The 11,273-nt window shown below is 24.0% G+C and overlaps 1 protein-coding gene across 2 annotated transcripts; it reads right to left on the minus strand.

Moving 5' to 3' along the window:
- Positions 1-406: 406 nt before the first annotated feature.
- Positions 407-11,164, minus strand: LOC126906812 (lysine-specific demethylase 4C-like). Of its 2 annotated transcripts, none has more exons than XM_050687682.1 (17): positions 10,829-11,164; positions 8,240-8,371; positions 8,094-8,183; positions 6,675-6,893; positions 6,427-6,611; positions 6,214-6,367; positions 5,793-6,106; positions 5,486-5,724; positions 4,715-5,425; positions 4,618-4,653; positions 3,278-3,405; positions 2,590-2,841; positions 2,059-2,205; positions 1,814-1,987; positions 1,598-1,753; positions 1,370-1,465; positions 407-1,302 (listed from the first exon to the last, which is right to left on the minus strand). In XM_050687682.1, the coding sequence occupies exons 2-17, from the start codon at positions 8,363-8,365 to the stop codon at positions 1,153-1,155; spliced, it is 3,177 nt and encodes a 1,058-aa protein (XP_050543639.1). In that variant the 5' UTR covers positions 8,366-8,371; positions 10,829-11,164; the 3' UTR covers positions 407-1,152. The 2 variants fall into 2 exon arrangements, with proteins under 2 accessions (XP_050543639.1, XP_050543638.1); XM_050687681.1 differs by having other exon boundaries at positions 408-1,302; positions 8,240-8,456.
- Between the last annotated feature and the right edge of the window lie 109 nt (positions 11,165-11,273).

Below are 11,273 nucleotides of genomic sequence, written 5' to 3' on the forward strand. Positions count from 1 at the left end.
GTTTTTTTAAAAATGTGTAACACGAATAAAAGGTCTTGGCATCATTAAACAGCGTTTTACAAATTTCAGAATCTGCTTTTTAATTATAATATCCCAATAAAAATAATAAAGATTTTTTATTTTTTAAATAATATTTTATTTTTATCAATATTTTGAAATACAAGTAGTGTTAATTTACACACTAAAAGAGGTAAGTAAAGTATTTTTAAGTAATTATATATTATTTTACAATATTTAACTTATTTTTTTAATTGAATAGTTATTATTTGCAATAGTTGTTTATTAAGTAAGCATTTATAATCAGTTTTAGTTAAAAAACGAATTTTTTTAAGTAATGGAAAAAAACTCTTGCAAAATTATGTATACACACAATAAATTAACTATTCATTAAAAATAAACACTGATAATTCTAAAAAGTTAAAAATTTTGAGATCACATGCATTACAAAAAAAAGTTGTAATATTATATTATAATACTATTAATTTAATGATTAATCTTCATTACTTCAATATAAATAATTTATCCACAAATAATTTGAAAATAAGTGAACTTGTCAGCAAATAAAATAAATGTAAGAAATTAATTTTTAACACTTCCATAAAATTTCATGATTTTTTCTAACATACAAAACTTTTTATAAATATATATATTATATATAATACAAAAATGGTTATGATGTAACATATACCATGGAGACGAAAATCCAACAGGAACAATGCTAGAATTACATACTAAAATTTACAACAATTATCTTTGAATAGGATCAGTGCGAATACAATGTTTTAAATATTTCTTAAACATAAATAGGCTATAAATAATTTGTACAATATTTATTACTACGGCTAAATTATATTTGATGATCTTAGCAATAAAAATATGGCAGTTATACGAAACTATAAAACTAAATGTGCTAAAACTATTAGTTTGCCAAGAAATGCCAAAAAAAAAAAATTGACAATTATTTGAAAAATAAAAAATTGTTAGTTATTTTAAACAACAAACTAAAGTCTTATATAAATTATTGTAAAAAAATTAAAATTCAACACACTAACAAAAATGTTTAATTTATCTTGATCTTGTAATTTTGAAAATTACATTAAGTTTAAAATATATTCTGGCTATTTCTTTCAGTTATTAAATAATTAAAATTAACTAATTATAAGAAACAGATATTTTTTGTTTTTTAAAGTATTTATTTAACCCACGTTCTGCTTGAATTTTTAACCGATGTAAAAAATTCTCTTCGTCACTATATATGTCATCAATTGATAATCGTCTTGATGTACCATCTTTAAACATTACCTATTAAAATATATTATTTAAATAATAACTACCATATATATTTATATAAAAAATAAATTTTACTTACTGAATATAATATTTTATAGTCAAGTCCTAAGAAACAACCTTTACTTCCATTATCTAATTCTATTTTTTCATTTAATAAAGGAGGATTGCTTGAACTCTATAGGTAATAAGAAAAATTATTATCATAGGGGCATTTTGAAAATGTACATTTTTTGTTATTTATATAGAATTACTAAGTAATATTTCATAATACACCTTAGTTCAAAGTTCACATATTAAAAAAACATACTTTTATTTCATTTAGTGCTATTTTGTCTGAAACTGATCCATCTTCAAATAATATAATACTTAGAGGTTCCTGAACAATATTAATGACTTGACATTCTGCATATCTTTCAAATTTATTTTTAGCCCATACAATTTGATTTTTACAAATATTACGTGACTGTAAAAAAATTACAAGATAATTGTAAAAAAATGCATAAAATTCTTTAATTTATTTAACCTTTTCACGTATATAACAATGATTATAACAATTAATTAAGATTTTTTTGGTACTCTGTCGATTAACCATGTAATCAAACCCAGCAAAAATTCCACATGAAATATGAAACCAAGCCTCACAATTTGGCTCGCTACATCGGAAACAATTGCCTTCTGATAAATTGCACACTATGCACTAGAAATAAACATTTATAGATAATTAAAAATAAACAACCATTTAAAATCTAAGAAACAAAAATTACTCACTCCTTTATCAGTGGAAAAAACTGTTGAAAATGGATTTATACTGAAAGGATGGCAACCAGTGATATGTAGATTACACTCTACATGTGCCCATTCATTTGGTGATATTTGTTTTAAAGTACCAACTTTTATTGGACAATATTTACAAACCTGAAATTTTTTATAGTGTTAATTTTAATTAAATATTTTTGCGTAATTCAAAAATTGCATTCAATAATTAATATGTTTTTTTTTTACTAAATAATTTATAATTAGTAAGTTTTGATGTTATTAAAATGCATTAACAAACCTTCTTAATTAATTGACTCATAATTTTTTTATTACATGACAAAAAACTTCCATTTCTATACAAATTATTAAAAAAAAATCTTAAAATTTCAATTTATTTATTAAGACGGATAATGAAAAATTTTCTTATACATTTCCTCCAAGGACAAGATACTATTTGCTGATTCATTAAATGAAAGATACCAAAAGTATTAATGATTGTTTTATAAATATTTATGTATAATTTATTTCGAGTAAAATTATTACCATATTTTGTGATGATGCTTGACAGCGATCACAAAGCCATGTATTCCACTCATTTTTTTCTGTAATTCCTCCATAACATACAGAATGAACGGTTAAAAAACATTTTCTACACCTGATTAATGGCGATTTTGGTATTTTATCACGTCCTTGAAGATAACATTTGAACAAAACTTTACTAGGTTTAGGCACACAAATGAGATTTGGTTGAATATGAGACATAGCTTTAGTTTGCCAGTCAAAATTGAAAATTGGCTATACAAAAATAAAATAATATTTTAATTTAAATAAAATCGAAAAATTCATGGAAAATTTTGTTTAATTGAGTTATTATGATAATTTAAACACTACTGAAGTATTAGTTAAATAATAAGTTTTTATGGTGAAAAAAAAAAAATTCTAGTCATTTATTAAATAATAGACAAAATATTGCACATAAAAAACAATTTAGTTTTAAACTAAAATTAGTTAAGTTCTTACACAACTAAACAAAAATATTTATTTCATTAGGGTTAAATTAAAATATATCACAACAACAAATACACTTTAAAATTTTTAAAATAAAATCATTTTTAAAAATTGTCCTACATTTTTCTAATCAGAAAAAATAAAACTTTAATTTAAAATAATTCTGCTCTTTAAGTTGTATCTTTCAATTGTACAATATATGAATAGGTTTAATGATTTTTACCTTATTACGGCTAAACATTGTACATAAAGAACAATGAGGTTCATTAATACTTCTATAAATATTATAACGTTGTTCGATTTCAAGACTAGAGTTATTTTCTACTAGATCTCTTATATTTTGAGGCACATCTGCAAAAATTCATTAATAATGAATTAAATTAAAATTGAGATGCAATATATTAATTTATTTAATAGATTCAAAATCTATAGTTAAATTTATTCATTTAAATTACTGTTTAGATACTGTGAATTTATGAAACAAGGTTGTGTGTAGTAATGAAAATTTGCATAAGTCCTATGATTTAACAACACACATAATAAATAAAAATTTTTCTAAAACATAAATAAAAAATAAAAAATGGTAGCACAGTCATAGTACAGTGTGGACATGGCATAGTTGGGACTAGTATAGATAATATCTGACAATGATTAAAATCACTATCATAAAAAATGCTTCCATTCAAATCTGTAGATAGTTTAATTAAAAAAAATTGGTGGATTATTTCAAAAGCACAATGAACTACTATTTTCTTAATCATATTGGTATTTCTTTGGTTTTTAAGTACAATACATGAATAAATACTTATTATAGTAGTTAAATTTAGTATGAAATTAATATTCACTAGTCTAATATTGTAATTTTTACAGAAAATTATAAAAAATAATAAAGTAATTCTATACTTTGTTACTTCTATGACAAACCTGTATAAAAATTAAAGGGCTAGAAGCAAATCTTTTAAAAAAAAAAAAATTTGTTACTTATGAATTAATACTGGATTACAAGGAATTTTTATCAGAATCAGAATATAAGTTTTTGTACAATAATTTATTAAACTTTTAACAATTTACCGATTTTCAAAAATCGTAATTTTTTGGGGGATTTCCACAATTAGTGGGAAACGAGGGAAAAATTTTTAATTTTTGAGGGCAATGTCTTTAACTATCAAAAATCTTTTGACATAACATTGAAAAAAATCGGCAGAGAAAAAGTGGTAAAAAAAAATAGTAAAATTAATACCTACTCGGCTTTAATGTAAAGCAAAAATGGAATTTTAAGTAGTTACTGTATCTATTATTTTATATGGAATACTATAACTCATTTACATTTTTTTGATAAGATAGAATACTTTTGAACTATTAACCTTTTTATATAATTCTATAAGATGCAACATATCTGATCATACTAGTTACATATATTTTACTATTGAGTGCACTATTTTACAAATGCATGGTATTTTATAAACATTATAATATCATACATAAACTTAATTATATTTAAATTTAGCAGTATTTTAAAATTTTATTTCAATAAATGTATTTAATATTTTAGCTCCAACTTACCAGGATTAGATAAATTTTGATAAAAAGATTTGGAACCTATAAAATTTCAAGTTTTTATTAAATATTAAACTAATAATTTATATATTTTTAAATTTACTGTAAGAGTGGGTGTCTTCAATAACCTCAACCTTAGAATCTTGTTTATATAAGATAGGTTCTAAAGTTTCTGAATTTTCTACTGTTTGATGATTAACGAAGTTGTTTGCAGTAATATTGGAACTATGAGTAAGAGTTGAATGACTTGTGATATTGTGTCCACCAAATTGTCTAGTTGAATTGTTTTGCGATATATTTTCAATCTTGATAGGTGATAAAGGTTTAGACTCAATTTTATTATAATCTACATTACTAACAACTCTGTTATTTTTAAGATAGTTATCTTGAACTATAGAACTAGAGTTTTGATAATGATCATTAATAGTTGGGTCTATTAATGATTCATTTTCAAACTTGAGCCCTACACAATTAATACTGCTTGGAATTATAGGTGAAAGAGCAGGTGTAATTGATGAACACAAGTTTTTATTCAAGGAGACATCATTTTCAGTCTTGATGGTAATCTGACTCTCTTCATATTTTATTTCATTTCTAATTAAACTTTTAGACGGTTGATTTTTTTTCTCTTTTTTTGATTTAGGATTACTGTTCTTTCTAGATCGTTTCTTTTTAGATTTTTTTCTTTTAGATGATAATTTAAAATCATAATTTGAATCATTAGATTCATAAGATGAATCTAAACCTTCTTTATTTTTACTTTTTTTCTTAATACTATTTTTTCTTTTGTTATTATATGAAAGTTGGCTGGAATCTAAAAAATTGTTTGAAAAAGATTTCTTATTTAGACAAAAAAGAAAATTATATTATTTACCAATTTCACCAGCTTTAAACCAGACATCTTCTAACACTTCTAATTGTTGTTCATCTGGTATTTCTTCATCATACTCTTTTTCATCAATTTTTTGTATAACTTCTCTTACATCAGGAGGTACATAAATTTCTTCATTTGTTAAGGTTTGTTCATCTGACATTTCGGAATCTGTGAGCTTTTGTGTGATTGGGTGTCTTTTTCTACCAGCATTAACATATAATTTTGGAATTCCTAGATTACTAATAGAAAGAGAATAATCAATTGGTTTATTTAAATTTATAATGTATATAATAATAAGTCTTTATACTTTTTATTGCATAATATATCATGTTCACTAGGTAAAGGTGCAGCAAAAACACGAGATGGATCTTCTGGATGAGGACCAATATCATTACCTTGGATCCATAACTCATATTTATCAGGTTGAATACGTTTAACAAATGTATCCATACTAATTTTAACATTATCTGGTTGGCAATGACATTGTAAGGCTCGTTTACCATATTCAACCCACCGAGGAGATGCAAAATTAGTAGATTCAGCCATGTTGAAGCCATGATTAAAGCCAGCATGATAACCATAAGGAAATGTTATCATAAATTCACCACGTTCTTGAGTTATCTGAGTAAATAATTTTTAGATAAATTTTTATGTTTACATAACAAAATAGAATTAAAATTTTTTTTTTTTTAAACAATATAAAGTTTATTGGTCATATTAATGCATACTTTATTGTATGGTATTGAGTATTGCTTTAATACATGAGGAGATATAATAGTCATTTTATGTCGAAGAAAAGCAGGACATATATCTGAATCTGACTGGAAAAAACCTGAAGCCAATCTTTCTAAACGACGTCCATGTTCTGGTGGTATGGCATACCTATTACAAAGGAAATAATTAAAAATGTTGAATTATAACTATCGAAAAATTTCCATTACCATGTTTTAGGATATCCATAATGTAAGTAATTAATACTATATAAATCCATGTCTTCAGTGTGCCATGCAAATGATGTTTTCCACATACCAAAATAAAGATATGCTGTGTTAACACCTTCAATACTGATACCATAATCTTCATTTACATAATCTAATATTGTTCCTAATCTACTGATATTCCATACCTACATAATTATGAAAGTTTAAAGTATATATAACATAATTAATATTGAACATTAAAATCTTACATTAACATTATCATCAGTGATAGATCCTGAAACATCTGCTCCATAAAGCGGAGAAACATAGCTAACATTTTTCCAATATTTCCTTTCAAGATCTTCATAGTCAAAATGATTTGGAGTAGTGTATCTTGAAGACTCTGCCATTGCTCTATAGCTTGCAACTGTCATGGGCTTTTTTTGTATGTTTATTTGTGTATAAAGTCCTTGTTTACCTTGAACTACCTGCAATTTATACATTTTTAATAACTTATTAATTAAAATATTGCTATTGTATGGATTACTGGTAGAGAGATTTAGCAGCAACCATAAACCTCTATACAAATATTATGGAAATTAAAAATCCATTCTATAGACAATAGAGTTTATAGATTTGAATTAAAAATACAAATTTATCATTTATTTGTTTTCAAAATACCAGAAAAACAATAATCTATTTCAATGACCATATATTTTTTTATGACAGTTATCAAGAAAATTTTATCAAACTAGTTGTTCAACACTGTAAGATAGTAAAGTTGAGTGGAATATAAGAGTATACCTATTAATAGAAATTAATTATATAAGATTAAATTTCTGTATAATAGATATTATCAAGTTGTACCTGTCACAAATAACTACTACTATATATTAAACAGAAAATAATCAATAGAAAATTAGTCAAAAATCACTAAACTTAAAAAGCATTAACAGAAAAATGGTTCATCAAAACAAAATTTTTTTTTAAAAATAAAATGTTTTGAAAATTTATTTTCTATCTTATCATTAAATTAAAAATAGGGTTTTTTTTTAAAGAAAATTAAAGTAAGATATTTTATCCTAGATGGGATGAAAAAAAAATTATTAAAAAATTAAATGACATATTGTAGTTTTTTAACTCAAAAATTTTTTTAATAATTTTTAAGAAAATGAATTATCCTTAATGAATCATATATACTATATATTTATATATAGGTTTCTCTGATCTAACCGACAACGCTTATAACTTTTGATATAATTATCATTTTATTGACATTTTTTTTTTCATTTCTGGAGTTTTGATTAATAAGCTTTCAAATACTAAGTTCAAAGTATACATATTATTTTTTACTATTAAAAAGAAAAAAGTATTTTTTTTTAATTTCAAAAAGATTATTTTATTTTTAGGTTATGAATATGTATACCGGTAAAAGCTACACTTACCCTTACTACATATCAATTCTTTGTATTAAAATGCTTGTAATTGAATTAGTACTTGTCCTAAAATTATTATTAACCCATCATAATTTTTTATTAATAAATAATTTTAAAAATGCTTTAAACATAGTCTAAGAAGGCAATAATTATTAAAAAAACTAATAATTTTATCAAAAGCTTTGTCAGTTAGGTTGGGTTTGTAAGATAGACAATAGACCTTGTATACAATGCATTGTTTTAATAACTTACTTGACTGATAGGAGCAGGAATCATTATGTTCATAATATCTTCAGCTTCATAATCTTTTTTCCTTGGAATCCATTCTGGAGGAGGAATAACCTAAAAATAATCAAATTAATAGAATAATATATAAAAATCGCTTAAAAGATTATTACCTTAGCTACACCTGCTTTATGAGCTCCTTGAGATTCCATATAAGAAATATAACCACTGAAATCTTGAAATTCTTCCCATGTAGGTCTGAACACCATAATCCTGGGTGTGTTAGATTTTGAATGCATTTTCCTCTAATAAATATATTTTATTTTATTTATACATTAAATACAAATCCGAGTGCATGAGCAGTTTTTGCCCACTCCAACAAGAATTGAACTGAAATTATACATAAAATACAAATATGTTAAATATTCAGCATACTAAAGATACTTTTTATCCTTTACATAGATAAACAAAGCAATCATAATTTGAAAAATTAAATTTTTAATATCAGAGTTAGAAATATGTATAATTTTCGAAATTAATAGTTCAATTTTCAGAATAAGTAAAACTACAGACAACAGATTTTCAAAGTGTTAATATATAGCAAAATAGTTTTTGGTATCAGAATACAAAAAACTTAGATTATCTTTAATAAAAATTGTTAAAGATTATATTATTTAAATATACAAAGTGTGGCTATTAAATAAACAGACTATCAATTTAGTGATAACTCATAAGTAAATAAAGGAATAATGTTGGTATATTTGTAATTTATTGTAGCATTGAATGACACCAGTTTAATTAAATTCAGTTTCATAGTCTACATGTGAGCGTCATTTAAATTTAACTCTTACATACTGAATATAAAAATTATACCAGACTAAAAAATCGAATAACAAATTAATTTAAAATTTTTAGTGAAACTTGTAAAAATCTGTAATCAAAAGTTTTTGTTTATTAACATATATATATATGGAGATGCTGTTATATCACATATTTTATAGTGGCACAAATGATTTTGTAAGGATCGTGAAGAAGTTGAAAACAAAAAACGTATAGGTCGTCCATGCTCGTTAAAAATTGATAGTAGAATTAAAAGATCAATAATATCATGTGAAAAGTTTAGCGATTGAACATTTGAATGATAGCTGAGATGGTTAATATTAATAAGAAGACTGTAAGACAAATTTCACACGACAAATGTCTATGTTAAAATGGTGCTAAAAAACCTCACTCTGGAACAGAAAGATAGTAGGCAACAAGTTTGCTCCAACATTCTTGGATGGATAGAAAGTGAGATTTTTTGAAAAAGGTGATAACATGCAATGAAACTTGGATTTTCTAATACGACTCTGAAACTAAGAAACAATTCATGTATTGAAAGACTTCCAAATCACCAAAAATTAAAATAGCTCAAATGAGCAAGTCAAAACTGAAAACTATTTTTGATTATATTTTTTGATATTAAGGATGTTATTATAACAGAATGGGTACCATAAGGATAAACTGTTAATTAGCATTATTACCTTCAAGTCTTGAAAACACTCAGAGAACGAGTAAGAAAAAAGTGGCCAGAGTTGTAAATAAAAAGATGTTAGGTTCTTGCATTAAGACAATGCCTTAGCTTACACTACCTTATTTGTTAAGTGATTTCTAGCTAAAAATCGAACTACAGTGCTTTAACATTCCCCATATAGTCAAGATCTTAATCCATTCAACTTTTAGCTTTTTCTATAACTAAGAAATGTAACTGTAAAAACAAAAGGGATGAAGGTGTTAAACACATTTCAAGAAAAGGATTTCCAAGACTGTTTCAACCAATGGAAAATTAGAATGGAGCGTTGTGTCAACATGGAGGGGAGTATTTGGAAGGGGAAAATATTAATTATTTAAAAAAATTAATAAAAAGTTTTAACTGTGAAAATCTTTTTAATTATTAACCACATCTTGTATATACAATGCTTTGCAATGTTAATAAACCAAAGTAACAAAAATAATCTTTAATTGTTCCACATAAAGGAAATTCTATAAAATTAATGTTCAAAAAGTTTACTTTGATCTAAATTTTTTATAAAAGAAAACTACCTAAAAATATATTTTCAGAGTTAAAACCTATCTACTTATCAGAACATTAAGCTATTATTTTAGAAATTTACCGAAATGGGAATGTATTTTATACAAGATAACATTGCACACATTTATTTCTAAAAAAAGACCATTTCATTAAGAAAAATTAAATTCACATAATTTTAAAATTATATGAAATAGAAAAGTAGATATTTTATTGTATAATAATGTGCATTAATGTATTAACTAAGTACATTCAAAATTTAGATATTAAATGAAATTGTCACATGGATTATTTTTAATGTTTGAAAAAAGTAACAAATTGATTTTATAAAAAATGTACACTAATAAAACTAAAAGATATATCCGGTAAGTAAAATTAGTTATTTAAGGGAAGAAATTTAATACAAAATAATTATCACATTAGTTGTATATCTAGAATCATTAATTACATAGTATATGTTTATATGATATAAATGGGCATGTCAATTATTAAGTGAAAAACAAATTTGAACAGGAGAAATGTCACAATTATCAATTTTATATAATAGAACGCAATATATAAATCAATAATACCTAAATTTTTTATAATAACTGATAAACCAATATGTATTAATGTTATCAGATAATAAAAATAATAAGTTTCAATGAACATTTAATTTGTATTGCAGTTTTGCTATGACAAAACAAATACTTACAGTAATTAGTTAATGAATCAATACACGAATCCAAATGACTTATTACTACTTCTAATTCTTTATTTTAATAATAAAGGACAATGTAGATTCACAGTTCGCATAGTCACTTTAAAAAATTTTGTACGGGACATGGAAACTATTAAGCATATATCAACGACAGAGATTACACAATAGATGATTTAACTATTTATAAATCACATATACAATTAAAACTTATAGAAAATATATCCATTTTTTCCGTAGTGTAAAAAAATATCGCTCGACATAAGTATTCTTGTTGTTATTATTGCTGAACGCCATTATCCAAACACCAGAAAACTCGTACACCATTTTTGGCTATATTCGAACTGTCACAAAACGTTTTGTTTATTGATAATAATTTCTTAAAAAAAGTATTTGCAGTAGCAAACGTTTCACTTACAACAAAATAAGGTGCACCGAATGT

The sequence above is a fragment of the Daktulosphaira vitifoliae genome, unplaced genomic scaffold (genome assembly GCF_025091365.1).
Source record: "Daktulosphaira vitifoliae isolate Bord-2020 unplaced genomic scaffold, ASM2509136v1 Scaffold_5, whole genome shotgun sequence".
Lineage (NCBI taxonomy): Eukaryota > Metazoa > Arthropoda > Insecta > Hemiptera > Phylloxeridae > Daktulosphaira > Daktulosphaira vitifoliae.